We start from the raw sequence: 16912 nt of genomic DNA on the forward strand, positions 1-16912 counted from the left end.
TAGATGTGAAGTAAGGCGGCCACTGCTGAAAGAAGCCAGAGCTACATTGTTTACATAAAAGCATAAACCGGTTTAAGAAGGTGTGAGTTTGCTTGAAAACTCCTCGCCACCTTATCTGGAGCTGTAATAGCAGCTGAAGGTGGTCCAATAAAGTTTTACCTCCTGGGGGCTGAATATTAAAGCCTGCCACACCTTACAGATGGGAACTATGTATTTAAATCCTTTTTTTTTTTACAATTAGCTGCCGGTTTTTGTTGGTCTGTCACATAAAATCCTGATATAATCCATAAAAGTCTGGTTGTAACGTGACAAAATATGAAAACGGTGAATGGGTATGAATACTTCACAGGGCGCTGCACACTTGTTTGCTCAGCAGGGGTTAATTAAACACAAAGTCACACGCATACGCATGTGGATGCTATAAATCCTGCGAAAGGGCATAAACAAAGTACGCTGCCTCAGTACCACTGCCAAGCTGCCAGGCTTGTTAATGTAAAACAAAAGGAGGAATCTCCCTGTGAGGCTCAACATTCACAACGGACTCACTCTAACTTTCCAAGCACTTAAAAACGAAGGAATTTAGTTCAGATGTCCTGGAAAAAGAAAAAAGGTTTTGAGAAGTCTGCAGTGCCTCTCCAGACGGGCCTCAAAGTGTTTGACAGGCTATCAAAATGTGTCAAGTGGACCTGAAGTGGTGCAGTGAGACGGCTGCTAGCTGCTACTGTAACTCCACCTGCCTGACAGGCGCGGAGGAAAACCAACGGATGAAAAATTGACGGTTTGGTTCCGCATTTTTGTGAAATTCCTTCAGTGTGAGCGGAGCATGGGAACAGCGCTAGCATAAACCTCAATACTTATTTTGTTCTGTTTTTTTCCCACGGTGGGTGAGTGGAAACTGGTTTTGGGTGTTTTTGAACGTCAGCAGGAAGATCCAAAAATCCTTCAGATAACATCTGTGATGCCAGTCAGATCAGATATATGGTGACTAGATATGATCTGTAACGGATTGTTTGGGATTTCTGGAGGGGAAAACAATCAGACCACAGTAAAACTCCTTACAGATCCTACAAACCAAACAAATCACCAAGTTTAGAGGATTGTGGGCATTTTCTGTCACCGTTATTATGAGATGCTGTTTGTAGATTTACACGGTTAAAAATTAACAGCAATAATTTGGATTATTTAAAATGGGGATTCATTTTTCAGTCATATTGTCACGAAGTTATTCATTCAGTTATAAATGTCACTGTTTCAAACTAAATATTTAATTAGCAGGTTCATATTTAGGTGAAAAACTAAATATTTATCTCTAAACTGGATATTTAGTCACCAAGCTAAACTGGGCTAAACTAAATATAATGGATTTAGTTTCAAACAAAATATTTAGTTTACAATAAATGTTTAGCCTTGAGCTAAATATTTAGGTTAAAGTTAAAAATATTTAGTAAAAACTAAATATGTAGCTTCACACTAAATATGTCAAACTAAATATTTATCTTAGTTTAATATCTGGGCTAAATATTTAGTTTGAATGTAAATATTTAGTTACATTCACACTAAATGTAACTAAATATTTACATTTAGTTACATTTGAGATTAAAATATCCAGTCTCAAACTAAATATTTAGCTGGCTATCAGAATATTTATGTTGAAGCTAAATATTTAGGTTTTAAACTAAATATTTGGTTTGGTTTTATCAAATTATTGCTGTTAATTTTTTGACTTTACAGATGGCCCTCCATACCTTTCAGGGTTCGTTCTCGCCCAAATTAAACATAATGAAAGTTTGGTGATTCATTAATCATCAACTTTAGTTTTATATCAGACTGTTAGACTGATAGGAAATGTTCTAATCTCAGTAAATGTTTCACTCAGGAAGGTCATTGGCGTTGCACCGCCTCCAACCTCATGTTTCTGTGTAAACAGTTTTTTTCTCAATAACTGCCCAACGGAAACATGATGAAACTTTGATGATTCATAAAATACTGTTTGCATAAAATGTGATATATATTTAGATAAAGTTGTTTTCAGATGGTAAATGATCAATAATCTGGATTTAAAACCAACTGATCCCAGAACTTTACCTCAACAGTCGTGACCTATACTTTTAATATTCACATCCGCTCTATTTTTTATCTACTGCTCAAAGCAATCTCCTTCAGGAAGTGAAACAGGAAACATTTTGAGAGTAGCTGTACATTTCTAATTGAATATAAAACTGAAAGTAATGATTTGGCAGTGGAATGGCAACGCTGCGCCTCAGGGTGAACACGTGGTGGAAGTTTTCCTTTGGATCTTCAGACTCACATTGGTTCAGCTCCCACTCTGCTAACCGTTAGCAAGAAGCCACAAACATGCAAATATATATATAAAAAAGCACAAAAAGATGGAACATGATCCTCTCATGTCATAATACAATCAGCGAGAGCTAAAAAGTTTCCAGCCTCATTCTTGTTGTCATCATACACTACGGAGAAAAACATGGCTGTGATATTTATCTGCCTAATTCCTATTTTTGTACTGCATGAAAAGAAACTCTCGTTTCAGTCTCTTATTTTGGCAAAGCAGAGCCTGCCAGTCTTCAGACACATTAAAACCTTGAAAGAGTATGAAAATTACGTTGGTCAACAGCAACATCTGGAAGATGGCAACCAGCGGAAGACATTATCCATAAAGCAAAAACATCTCTGGAAATGTTGCATTGTTTTGAAATTCCAGCCATTTGTCCGTGTCACTTCATCTTTTGTCCCCAAAAACAACAAAGACGTGAGTCAGGATGTGTTGGAGGGACCAGCGGTGAAGAGGCGCAGCCTCACATGCACAAACAGGGTCATTCTGCCAAATAGACGGACCGCAAATCAAGATAGGGCTTGGCCGAGAATTCAAGTGAGAAATTAAAACTGTCATAAGCAACAGCATCACAAAGTTATAGATAAAAAGATCCCACATGAGGAGCAGCAGCGGTGGTGGTACGACTGGGAGAAACGTCCCTGCTGAGGGAGCCCTTGGTTCCTTTTGGGACAAAAAGTTTCTTAGGTGCAGTTCGCCAATCAGAACGTGAAGACTCGGAGCGAGTTGGCCAACGGACTGTCCGGTAAGTGGGCCAAGCTGTTGCTGAAATCAGTCCAACTCAGCAAGTGGTGAGCACTGTGAAGTTACGTCCTTGGAAAAGTGCGGAGGACGCAACTTTACGGCCTGGGGTACGTAAAGTACGACAGCAACGAGGCGGAAGACGGTCACTCGCACCAGTTTGAGGTCGGAGTTCGACGGGTTGAACGTTTCAAACCCATTTTATTGGTCCCTTTTTAAGGCAAACCAATCGAACACAGAGACAGGTAGAATAATCATACAATGTACACAAAAACATTGGTCCATAAAACATGGAAGGTACATGCAGTTGTTTTTGTATGCGCAGTGTTCCCTTGATTAAAAAAAGGCGATGGGGGTTGAGGGAGCGAGGAACAGTCATGGAGAGGTCGGGAAGATCCGATCACGCTTTGCTGCATTTCCCCTTCTTCTCTTTGCGCTGAAACTTCCTCAGACGTCTTGTCCAAACGTCCCTCCACTGGATAACCAGGCTGTTCTTATCAGCCACCAAGCCAACTCGCTCCGGTCCGGAGACGCCCCCTCCAGACCCGACTCCCGGGCTCGCCGCCGGGGCCGTGCCGCCCTCGGCGCCGCCCATCACCAGGAATCTTTTGCTCATCTGGATCTTGGGGCATTTGCAGGCCAGGTCCTTCATGTGTACCCATAGGATGTTGTCGCCACGCTTCAGGGGCTCGCCGCGGCTTTTGTACACAGACACAATGCTGACCGAGAACTTGGCCCAGTCCCCGACCGTCTCCATGTCCAAAACGTTGACCTGGACCGCTGAGGAAACAATCAATCAATCAATCAATCAAGTTTCATTTGTACAGCATATTTCAGCAACAAGGCCGTTCAAAGTACACAAAAATTTTAAATTATATTTTCTGTGCATTCTGTCGTTACACACCAAAATATTGATTGACGTTTCATTTATTGTGGTACAAAAGCAACTCTAAACAACCGGGATTTCAGTTTGTTCCTGATCTGTGGAGCATAGAAGCTGAATGCTGCTTCTCCTTGTTTGGTTCTGGATGCAGAGCAGAACCGGAAGACCTGCGAGGTCCGGAAGGTTCATACCACAGCAGCAGATCTTTAAGCCGTTCAGTGATTTTTAAACTAACAACAGTATTTTAAAGTCTATTCTCTCAGACAAGCTCCTTTATTTTGCTAAAACAGATACTTGTAAGTTACTGTTGTCTTATTTCAAGTGTACTAAGATACTTGCACTAACAACACTTGGTAAGATTTTGTGTTTTTGAAGTGACAAATTATTGCATTGTGTCAATGATGAGTGTGTGTGAACTTCTGGCTGATAGTTGTGTTTTCTTACCATAATCCTTCTTGCAGTACTTCTTCATGTTGATCTTTAGGTTTCCTTTCACTGGTTTACAATAGGACTCACAATCTGCAAAAACAAAGACAAACAACTTTTACTTTTATAAAACTTCAACTGTTAAAGTTCTCTCAACACTCACCGAGTGCCTGCCACACATGTATTCTTGAAATCTTTAAGCTCTAATGCATCACTGCAGTGACAGCACAGTGAAAACACAAAATCTTACCAAGTATTTTTTTTGTCTAGTTTCTAGCGCAAATATCTCAGTACACTTGAAATAAGACAAAACTAACTGGCAAGTTCAGCAACAAATAGGAGCTTGTTTAAAGTCAGTAATTCCTTAATATTTGCGAAATAGTTCTAGTTCCACTGGAGCCGTTACCTAGCAACCCCAGCCAAGCTCAGCTGTTACCTAGCAACCCAGTTCTAGTTCCACTGGCAGATTTTTTTCACTATTATCAAGACATTTTTCCAATGTTATAATTCATTCATATTGAGAAATAATTTATTTAAAACAAGCTCCTATATCTTGCTGAAAAATAAAACAAGTTTTATTTATTCAAGTATAATATTGTAGTTGCACTAAAAACTTGACCAAGATTACTTGGTAAGATTTTGTGTTTTTGCAGTGAGGAAATGCTTCGGCTGACGACTCGGACTACGCGATGGGTGAATCGTCTCTGTTTACCATTTTCGCTTGGCTTGCCTGTATAGTTATAGTTATCATTGTGACATTCAAAGTCAGTTTATTTGTTGATTTAACGGTTTTCCCCAACATAAATCTTGTTCTGTTGGAACCACTTTGATCCAGATTTTATTAATTTAAGGGAACTTGAAGAAATTAAATGACAAAGTTATTAAATATAGTTTGCAGCTGACACTTATGACTGTGTACACCATTCCTCATGGATGAATAAATTTCCTGATGAGTTCATTCAGATGAAAAAAATACCCTTCAAAGGCTCCAGAGCACATGCATGTAATTATTTCCCAAGGTTTGTTTTCTAGAAATCCTGAAATATTTATTTTGTCCACTCAACGATATGAGCGCCGATTCTCTGTGTGATTGCAAAAGACATTTTCTATCAACACAGGAAGAGCAGAGGAAATGCCAGAGATGAAACTGATAAGAAACATAACTGAATGCATTTTTTTTAAAAACGGATGAATGCCATCATGTTGCAAAAATAATATTCAAAGCGCTGGTCCTCTGTAAGAGATGTGGATGATTAGTAGGAAAGCTTCATATTTCAGTTTGTCACTTCATTTTGTAAATAACTAAAATTTCACTTTACTTATTTCAACTGAAACCTTATAAATAACTCAACGTTTGGGAGATTTCAAAATATTAGAAGATAACTGCACATTTTTTTCATTTTACGAGTCTTTTAGTCAGATTAGTGTAGCTTTTTATTAATATTTTAATATTAGTAACTTTTAGCCCTAAATCGCTAATCATAAACATTAGCTCAACTAATGCTAACATGCTATCCCAACATATCCCAACATGGTATATTGTAGAAGCTAATGCTAAAGCGCTAAGTTCAGTCATGTTAGCATAAGGAGGAGGTACATGAGGAGGCTTTTAAAACCACATCTGCAGAATAGTGACAAAGATTTGCGCACATCTTTAATGGAAATGCCTCTAGCAGCAAGCGTTTCTCTGAATACCAGGGATTTACTGAATTAACTTCTTCGGACTTATGCAGGACCTTGTGTAAGTTTGTTGTTTGTTTTTTTGTTTGTTTTTTTACCAGGAAACATTTCTTCAACCTGAGACAGGAATTCAGACTAAAGCTGCTAAGAGGAAAATGACTTTGCACAATCTTTTAGCAAACAAAATGAAAATACTTGGACCGTTATATTCCAAACAGAAGAAAAAAAAACGAATCATATTTTCAAGTAGTAGAAATTAAGGATTTTTACGATGCTCAAATGTAAGGGAGTTGGTCTGACCGTGTTTGGAGGAAATGACTAAATAGGAGGAAGAAACCGAGGGCCAAAGAGGCCATAAAATGACCAAGCAGACTTGGCCATGAATGCTGCAGGTTTTATTAGCTGAAGAAAAGGAGGAACAAGCAGCGCTGAGGAAGTCGGAAGTAAAGACATAGATGTTTGGGGTGTATGGGGTCCAAAGTGCGGCCCGGGGACCATTTGTGGCCCTTGGACTGATTTTGTGTGGCCCCCAACTGCAATTCAGAAATGATACAGATCTGTTCTGTAGATGCAGATGGAGACTTTTCATTTGTAATCAGGGTAAAATTGTTACCAACATTATTTTCTTACACAGATAAATGTAAAGTACAAAACAAAGTATTCGTGTTTTTATAACTAAGTTTTAACAAAGATAAAACCGAGTTTATCCAGACACTTTTACTGAAAATCCAACATTGCTGCACCAAAATCAGCTGTTATTCTTTCTTAAACTTGGCTAAATATTGCAAATATTTTGAAACAAAGTGACCTAAATCCTGTTCTTATTAGTGAAAATAAAATTATTCAATCGAGTCCAAAAGAAACCAGAAATCTTTCTTTCAAACATGCAAGACCTACTGCGCCATGTTAGAGCCATTATTAAAAAAACCAGTAAACTTCTGCCAAAAAAGTCTGAAATTCTGAGAGTAATCAGAAATTTCCTTGGAAAAAAATATAAAATTTTTCAATTAATATCATAAATAAAATTTCTCAACTTTGTGTAGAAAATTTCCAAGTTTTCTAGAAAATTTCTGAGATTAATCACAAAAGTTAAAAGTCTCCATCTAAAGGCCAAATTTGTATAATTTTCGAATTGCAGTTGGGGGCCGCACAAAATCAGTCCAAGGCCCACAAAAGGCCCCCGGGCCGCACTTTGGACAGCCCTCCTTTAGTTAGTCTGAGCAGTGTTTTCCCATGACTGGAAGTTTATTGCTGGTTCTTCACCTGTTAGAGCTCATGGAGAATCAGCCAATGACCCAGAAGGAAACCCTAACTGGAAACCAGAGATCCCCCTTTCACTGCGCCGTGACAAGGACAAATGGCGCCCACCGCCCCTCACACAAAACGTTGGGGTTAGCTATGGGTTGCTGATGGTGAGGCTTCTCGTCCAGTAGTTTAGGAAGAAGAAGGATGGGGGAATTTTCTGGTTTGTTTCGAAGAAGCTGGGATGAATTGACAATCAGTGACTTGTGTTCTTAGACTCTTTAACATTTTCCCAAGGAAGAAGTAAACAGGACAGAGCTGCCCCCATTGTTTGGTCGCTAAATCTAAAACGACCAGTTATATGGGGTTCCTGAGCAGCTTTAGAAACTCTGGAAAATCTGGAATTTGACTTGGCGATTAAACAAAGGGAAGATCATTTACTTTTATTTAAATATCTGACTGTAAGGAACACACTGTTAATTAAATTTAAGGTTGGGTAAAGGCGGAGTTGGATAATAACTAGTTTACTTGAGTAACTTTTTTAAAAAAGCTTTTAATATTTTTATTACGCTGTACATTTTACTTTTGCTGCAGTAATTTCATTATGAAGTATTTCTACTCTTACTTGAATAAAACTTCTGGATTTTCAGCCCACTGAATGAAAAACAAGTTTTAACCAAAAATTCAGCAGACACAGACACACACCTGCAGTTTTTATTTAAGTTTCATACGTTTTTTATTTGAAAGAAACTGATTTAGAAAATATTATTTTGCCTGATTGTGATTTGTTTTATTATCTGCATGAATTATTGTTGTTTTCATTCTTAAAATACCAACATTTCCACTTAACTTCATGTTTTGGTCCATCTGATGATATAATTTTTAAATATTAAATGATTGATAAGTACTTGAGTAGGCTTCTCAAATCATTTTTACTCGAGTAATTTCATGGATGGCTACTTTTAGTTTAGTAATTTTATTATGAAGTATCACAAACCAGCAGGCAATGAACCGTTACCTAGCAACCCCAGCAGAATTCCGCCCGTTACCTAGCAACCCCAGCAGAATTCCGCCCGTTACCTAGCAACTCAAGTTGAGTTCCTGGAAAACACAAAGTGTTTTTGTTGTTGAATAACCATTCAGAAATTGTTTGTTGCATTCCGGTTGGTTTCACAGGAGGCTCGACTTCTGCTTTTCAAAGATGTAAGGTTGTATAATTGTGCATCTGTTTGCAGCCATTTTCAGGTGCCAGTGTAAACGTTGAGTTGGGGGGACGTGGCCAGCAGCAACTTATTTAGATTTAAAGTGACAGGAGGCCCTAAAACAGATGCAAATATTATCGAAGAATGATTTTGTGAAAAAATGTAATTAACATGTTTTGTATAGAGCACCTTTGATAAATGTGTGATTGAATTTAAATTATTTTTATGTTTTTTCTTTGTTTGTAAAACTGAACTAAACTGAATTGAATGAGCATAAATCAATCTTGAAGCTTAATTTTAGTTAGAATGTTAAGAAAAAAGTTGTGATCCATCCAGAATCTGAGCTGTTGCCTTTAAGGGATTTATTTCATAAGCATTATTACCAATATTAAAATCAGGTTTTAGATGAACAGCTGCATGGTAACATTAGACTGTACTGCTTAAGGATTGGGAAACATTTTATGTTACTCTTCTGTAGTTATATAAAAATGTGTCTTTTGTTTATGTTTCCAAGTTCAGCTTTTAACTTCATCCAAGGTATCTAGTCATTAAATATGCCTTGAACTCTTTAAGTGTTGCTCTTGAAACGCAAGAAAGCACAAATCAAAAGTTTGAACCGAGCTGAGAAGTAAAACTTGACAGTTACTGATTTAAAAAATAAGTATAATGTTTTAGAAGCAGAGGGATGTAAAAACAATAACTGTTATGCTTCGACAAAAGCTCTGGTGACGGAGTGGGGAGGGGGGCATAATCCGCAGTTTGAGTGATGATATATGCTATAAATCAACTAACGAATCAACATTTCCAAATCGCCACTGCCGTTCAAAGCAAACAGCCACTGCATGAAAAATAAGGACTGGGTAATTGACCGGAGCCTAAGCTGGAGAGTCAGAGGGAGTGACTGAACATATTTCCCCCCAGTCATTTGCCAAGTCTCTTTTCACACCTCAGAACTCCCAACTTCCCCTCGATACCGTAACTAATCACGTCTGCAGCCAATCGGCTGGCGGCACGCCTTCGCTCGCTCCAGGGCCGAGCAGTCGGAGTTTTAAGACAATGGAAAAATCCTGCCGTCCCCGCTGCTCTCATAACTTCAAACATCCAGACCCGCCCTGCCTTAATATTTATTCCACACCTTAAAAGTCATGTCTAGAAAGGTTGAGAAATATGTTTTTGTTCCTCTCGTAAAGCAGCGGCGCTCATGGGTGAGGTGCAGAGCGGCTACGCTAACCTGCTGGCTCCTCCGTGCTGCTCACCGCAGCTGTGGGGTTGACCACCGGGATTTCTGAAACACACAGGAGGCGCAAATTAATGCAGATCCAGAGCGTGAAAACATCCATACAGATACAGAAAACACACAAAAAACAAGCAAGCCGTTTCAGACGGAGATAATCAGAGACACACAGTTTGGATTCTATGTTTTCATCAGTTTGTTTCTTTCTCAGGTTGATTCTGACAGAATGACACTTATTGGTTGAATCTTGTCGACTTGCACTGCAAAAAAACAAAACCTTACCAACTGTTTTTGGTCTGGTCTCCAGTTCAAATGTCTTAATACACTTGAAAAAAGACAAAGCTAACTTAGAAGTAACTTTTAAGCAAGATATAGGAGATGTTTTAATAATTTCTTAATATTGATTAGCAGATTATTTTACGTAACTCTACGTTTTCCCATGTTATAAGTGAAATAATCTACTTACCACTTGAACTTGAACTTTTTCATCAATGTAAAGGAATTATTTACTTAAACAAGGTCCTATGTCTTGCTTAAAAGTTACTTGTAAGTTAGGATCATATTATTTCATGTTTACTAAGACATTCGTACTAGAAACTAAACAAAAAATATACCTGGTAAGATTTTGTGTTTAGCAGTGTAGCGGGAGAAATACCTCGTGGTTTTTTGCCAAAGACAAAAGAAAAATCCTCCGTTAAATCTGACGCTGCTACATTTTTGTTTACGTTTGGTGATTGCGCTCAGTGTCTTCTTCAGCGCCCCCACAGGCGAGGAGGGGAATAGGTTTTTCAATTAGTTTGGTTGGTTTGACTCAGTGCAGTGTGAAACAGAACCACAGCAGCTGAAAATTTAACAAATGTTGCAGTTTTGGTCCCCAGTGGAACCGAAACTACCGGGCTATCTGGCGGGAAAACTCTTAAGTCTAAGCATTTAGATGAAACGGCAGTTTAAAGCTGCAGTATGTAATTTTTATATAACATATTTTTGTTACATATTTTTTGAAGCGACAGTATAAGACAGATAATGTGTGAAAGAAATCCAGTTTCTTTGTCTTCTCCCAGTGCCAATTAGAAACAACCAATCAAAGCCAGGAGGCGGGTCTTAGCGCTGTCAATCATGCTCTGCGTGGTGCTTCTCATCCCTCTCTCTCCATTCCACAACAATTAAAGATCTGTTGTCGTTTCAACCTTCCAGACTTCTCAGGAGAAGTCTGGAATATGGAGAAGCAGCAACCCTGCTGCTTTTGAAACATTATCAATGAAACATTAATCAACATTTTAATTTGTAATGAATTTGGAAAAATGTAATGTTTAATTTTTGTGCTCTTTGAACTGCCTTGTTGCTGAAATGTGCTACAGAAATAACCGTGATTGATTGATCCCTGCTATCCCTTTCATGAATGCTAAGGCTAGTTACGTACTGCAGCTTGAAGTTTGCCACCCTTCTTCAGTTTTTGCCCCTACCTCATCCCCCCTGAGGAGAAAACATCCCGATGCCCCCAGCAGATGCCGGGTTAACTCTGCGGCGTAATCTCCCCGTTTGGACAGACGGACAGATGGCGCGGGGCATCTTGAGGCAGACGCCGCCCCCTCGCTGGCGGCGCGTTGGAATTCCTCCTGGACCTCTAATCGTATGCGACCTCCCAATACAAATGCTAATGCTAACACCGCTGTTACCCTAACACAGAATTACCGGAACGCCGGCTTGGCGGATCTGTTTATGATTAGGTTGAGGGTTTTCAGTCCTGTGTGTGTGGGGGTGTGTGTGTGTTGGGCGGGGTTTTGTTCTTGGAAAGCTGTATTGAGGCAACGCAGCAGTTGTCTCTTTAAAATTATGGACACCCTGCCAACCAAAACAAACAAGGTGTGCGGAGGCTTTGTGGCGGCCGCCAGGAGCAGCTGCTGCGGCCGCTCGGAGTCCCCGAGCCGTCACCGCCTCGTCTTGTGCAGACGGACAGATGATGAAAGGATGGTTTGGATATGAGCTGCTGCCTTCATACTAATTGGCTGCTCAGTGGGCCTGTCTTCTGTCTTGGGAAACGGAAATCTCAGGAGGCAAAAATGACAATCATGAGACCGTTTAAATAAAGAAAAAAAAAGAAAAATACAAGACAGGAGTCGATGCTGATAATGAGAACTGTTCCCTGCAAAAGAAGCCACACTGCAAAAACACAACATCTATATTATTTTTAGTATATATAGACTGAAGACTTTTATAAGCCAGTTTTTGGTAAAAAGAGAGAAAAAAGAGAAACGAGAAATCTTTCTTTTCATTTATCATGTGATTAATTGATTTATTGTGTATTGTCACAGGCCTGTTCATGACAACAAACATACAGTAACATCAATGATGCTCTTAAAAGTAACGTTTTAGCAAGATATGGGAGCAATAATTGAATATTGATAAACTGGCAAATTATTTCACTGATAACAAAACATTATTCTCATGTTATAAATGAAATAATCTGCCAATGAAACTAATAATCAATATTCAAGAATTATTGACTTAAAACAACCTCTTATTTCTTGATGAAAAAGTTACTTTGTAAGCTAGTTTTGTCTTACTTCAAGTGTACTAAGATATTTGCAGTAGAAACTAGGCCAAAAATTCTTGGTAGGATTTTGTGTTTTTGCAGTGAAATCCCAATAAAACACATTAAAGTGGTTGCAACAATAAAAAATGTAGAAACACTCCATTGTCTGGCTCTGCAATAAATTCAGCCATGCATTTTTCTTCAGAAAACCAGACTACAAACACACATGTACTGGTTTCCTTCCCTTTCCCGGACAGATCAGTGTCACTCAGAGTCATGTGTAGTTGACCATCCGTGTCCGCAGTCGTCTTCCCCTTCATGCCCATCTGCCATCTGCTGCAGGGCAGCGTGTGAGAGGAGCAGCGTGGCAGCCTGCGGCACCGTGCCGCTGCGAGGCCGGGCGGGGCCCCGCTCCAGTCTGAGAGCCAGCAATGTGGCGCTCAGTGTGGCGGGGAGCTGCCCTCACTTACACATGGCTGTGTGTGCCAGGCCACTGGTGAAACTCACAGCCCACAAGGACACACACACACACACACACACGCCCGTTTGTCACAGGAAATTAAACACCAAATCTACTGCATATAGAGTGAAAACACACACACTACAAGAGAGTGGAATAACAGTGGCAGCTGTTATGGACTGGGACGACAAAAACACAACATGTTACCAAGTATTTTCTTGTCTAGATTCTTGTTTAAATATCATAGTGCACTTTAAATAAGACAGAACTAACTGAAAAGTAACTTTTCATCAAGAAACAGGACCTTATTTTAAATCACAACATGGGAAAAATGTCTTGCTATAAGTGAAATAATCTGCCAGTGGAACTAGAACTGGGTTGCTAGGCGACGGGCTGGGCTTGGCTGGCGTTGCTAGGTAACGATGCCAGTGGAACTAGAACTTTTTCATCAATATTAAGGAATTATTTACTTACAAGAACCTCTTATATGTTGCTGAAAAGTTAGTTGTTGTTTCTTTCATGTGTGCTAAACTATTTCCACTAAAAACTAGAACAAAAATACATGGTAACATGTTGTGTTTTTGCAGTGTGCGTTCTAGCTTTCTGCAAACTAAATCTTACATATTTTTGGTCGAACATTTAGTGCAAATATATCTTAGCATTCCTGAAGTAAGTCAAAACTTACAAGTAACTTTTCAGCAAGACGTATGAGCTTGTTTTAAATCAATAATTTGAAAATATTGATGAAAAAAGTTTCACTGGCAGATTATTTCACTTAAAACATTTTTCCATGTTTCAAATGACATAATCAGCCAGTGGAACTACAACGTTTTTTAAATCAACATTTACAAATTATTAATATAAAACAAGCTTCTATTTCTTGCTAAAAAAGTTACTTGTAAGTTAGTTTTCGTTTTAAAGATATTTTCACCAGAAACTAAAATAAAAATACTTGGTGAGATTTTGTGTTTTTGCAGTGCAGTGACTCTCCAGAAATCAGCAACACTTTTCTTTATTCCTGTACATGTTTCTGCTCAAACCTGCAGGTCTTCTACACTCCTGACAACAGTTTGTGTTAATTACTACAAGTTTTATTCAGAGAGTCACTGGAAATCTATAAAAACTGAACGGTTACAGACGTGTGTGACTGGTGTGTGGGGGTGTGTTGACGTGTGTATTCATCACTCACTGATGCAGGGGGCCACAGGTGAGCGGCTCTGCTGGTAGCCCTTGGCGCAGCGGTTGCAGGTGGCGCCGGTGACGCCGTCCTTGCAGGGACACTGGCCGGTGGTTTGGTTGCATGTTTTGCCTGCGGCGCCCACAGGGTGGCAGTCACATGCTGGGGGTGGGTGTGAAGGGGGAGGGAGAGTGTTATTATAGAGACAGAAACAAAATATTCAAACTAGCTGGTTGAATTTGCTGCCAAACTCCTGTGTTTCACATATAGAGGGGAGTTATAATTTACATTTTGCAGGTTTTTGAACATCCATTTGGGTTTCTACTGCTCCTAAACAAACCATAAGCACTTAAATAATTCACCCAGACATCTTTTGGCATTAAGTTCATGTTTTTTGGTGTCTGGAAAATAGGTTGTTTTAAAAATGTCCATAATGTAACGTCACAAATCAGCAGGCACTGCCCCGTTACCTAGCAACCCCAGCAGAATTCCACCTGTTACCTAGCAACCCAACGGAGCTCCAACATGTTTTTTTGTCAGCTGGTTTTCCCTCTGTATGCACTGTACAATGGCTGCTGAAGAAACTCCCACTTTGGAAAAGACAAAGTGTTTTGTTGTTGACCTACCACCAGAAACCACTTGCTGGATTCTGGCTGGTTGTGCAGGAGGCTCCATCAATGCTTTTTAAACATGTACGGATGTATAATTGTTCATCTGTTTGCAGCTATTTTCACGTGTGAGTGTAAACGTTGATTTGGTGGGCGTGGCCAGCAGCAGCTTATCTGGATTTAAAGTGACAAACGCCCTAAAAGAGTTCATTCACTGCAAAAAACACAAACTTTATTAAATATTTTTGTGTGTTTCCGGTGAAAATGTCTGCAGTAGAAATAAGACAAAACCAAAAATGCAACTTTTCAGCAACATGTAGAATCCTGTTTCAAGTCAGTAAATCCTTGGTGAAAAGGTGATCGTTCCACTTGTTAAACAGACATTTAACAAAACACATTTATTTGTTAAAAGTGAAATAATCTGCAGATGGAAGTAGTTTATCCTTAATATTAAGGATTTATTTACATAAAACAAGCTCCTGTGTTTTGCTGAAAAGCTACTTATACGTTAGTTTTGTCTTAAGATATTTTCTGTAGAAACTAGAGAAAACTACTTGGTCAAATGTTTGTTTTTTTGCAGCATTTTGAAAGAGCCAGACTAAACTCTCTTTACTTTGTGAAAAAATGTCACGAACATGTTTTGTTTTGCCCACAGTCATTTCCTCACCTGTTCAGGGAAACATTATAGATCACCTTTAATGCTTTTGGTCTTCACAGAACTAAAATTGGATTGGTTTTAATATATTTTGTATTTTTTATGTTTCAGGACAGTTATGAATTTTTGCTTTTCACTTCCTGAAAATTATAAGAAACTCCCCATAATAGTCTTTTGTGTGGAACTGGAGGGTGAGCGTTGCGTTCAGTAGAATATTAATGGGAAACCCAAACGCGATGATGCATCTTCATCTCCCGTTTCTGCTTATTTCCTTTCTCCTGAACTCCGTTTGGTGACACATGCTGCGTTATTTCATCACTTCCCGAAAACTCGGCCCATGCCTGGCAAATGCCAACAGCAACACGCCGCGCTCCGCTCACCTCGCCTTGGCAACACTTTCCTTCGCTTTTCTAGTTCTGGCTAATTTATTTAAGCTACTTTATCCAAAAAGAGGCGTTTTTGGAACAAAGGAGTTGTTGGATACATGATCCAAGGTGTTGGTCAGAAGCACTTTGACAGATATTTACAAGAGAGCGCAGAGGATGACAGGAAGAGGGAGAGAGCCACTCATCAGAGTGAGGGAAACATGGGAAACATTCAGCCTCTCATGGCTCCACAGAATAAACAAAATCCAACGGAACTGTCACCAAATAGGGCATTCGTTGTTTAACAAACAAAATCTGAAAAGTGTGGTGTGCATTTTTAATCTGCTTCCTTTGGAATTACTAATTGATATTAATTACACTTTGTGTTTGTCTCCATCACCTTTTCACATCTACACTGCATAAACACAAATCTTACTAGGTATTTTTGTCTAGTTTCTTGTGCAAATATCTTGACAAAATTTATTTCAACAAGATATAAGAGCTTCCTTTGAGTCAATAATTCTTCAACATTGATAAAAATGTTCCAGTTCCTAACAAGATGTGAAACTAGAGTTTTTTTCCATCAATATTAAGAAACCATTCACTTAAAACAAGCAATTATGTCTTATTGAAAAGTAACATAAGTTAATTTAGTCTTATTTCCAGTGTACTAAAATATTTGGAATAGAAACTAGACCAAAAATACTTTTTAGATTTTGTGTTTTTGTAGTGAAATCACTGGCAGCTGCTTTATGTCTAATTGCATTACAAAAACACAAAATCTTACCAAGGATTTTTGGTTATTTGCATTGGAAACCATGAAAAAATACAGTGCAAATATTATATTTCTGTACTTTTGTTCTGTTCTACACAGCACATCAAAGCAGTGCATATAAAGAAACTTTTTTATCTGAGTTCTTTGGCGTCATTTACTCAATGTCCCTTTTAGTCTGAACCATCTTTCCTCTCATTCTCGGGGACTTTTTTGAAACATACACTCATATAAAATTTGTAACTGTCAAAATTTATATTAAAACAGAAAAAAGCGTAACTCTAGCGTTACATTTTGGGGGGAAACCCTGTAATCAAACAGTGAATGATATGGGACTGCAGGAAAAGGCGTCTGCTGACATGCCACAGCTTCTTCTCTCCACATAACACAACCAGCGCCTTCGCATGCCTCTCGCTTCTCTGTTAGCTGCTACAACAAAAGCAGAGGACTATACCATCTGTTGATGGGGGCCGGCGGGGGTTTAAATGGCCCACTCTGACCCGGCAATGATTGTGTGCATCTGGCGACAGGGTAGGGAAAGATTAACTGCAGCCCAGATCTTCAGAAACACTTCTGCCTTTTCC

General features: G+C 39.0%; 1 protein-coding gene across 2 annotated transcripts in view; it reads right to left on the minus strand.

The window, feature by feature from the left end:
• Positions 1-1856: 1856 nt before the first annotated feature.
• Positions 1857-16912, minus strand: part of ntn2 (netrin 2) — a 59395-nt gene continuing 44339 nt past the window's right edge. The window contains exons 4-7 of one of the 2 annotated variants that reach the window (XM_032574388.1): positions 13941-14090; positions 9756-9809; positions 4419-4493; positions 1857-3871 (exon numbers count right to left, since the gene is read on the minus strand). In XM_032574388.1, coding sequence (XP_032430279.1) covers positions 3492-3871; positions 4419-4493; positions 9756-9809; positions 13941-14090 — 659 coding nt within the window. In that variant the 3' untranslated portion in view covers positions 1857-3491. The remainder of the gene's footprint in view (positions 3872-4418; positions 4494-9755; positions 9810-13940; positions 14091-16912) is intronic. The other variant, XM_032574389.1, reaches the window with a different exon arrangement.

This window comes from Xiphophorus hellerii, chromosome 10 (assembly GCF_003331165.1).
Source record: "Xiphophorus hellerii strain 12219 chromosome 10, Xiphophorus_hellerii-4.1, whole genome shotgun sequence".
Taxonomy (NCBI): domain Eukaryota; kingdom Metazoa; phylum Chordata; class Actinopteri; order Cyprinodontiformes; family Poeciliidae; genus Xiphophorus; species Xiphophorus hellerii.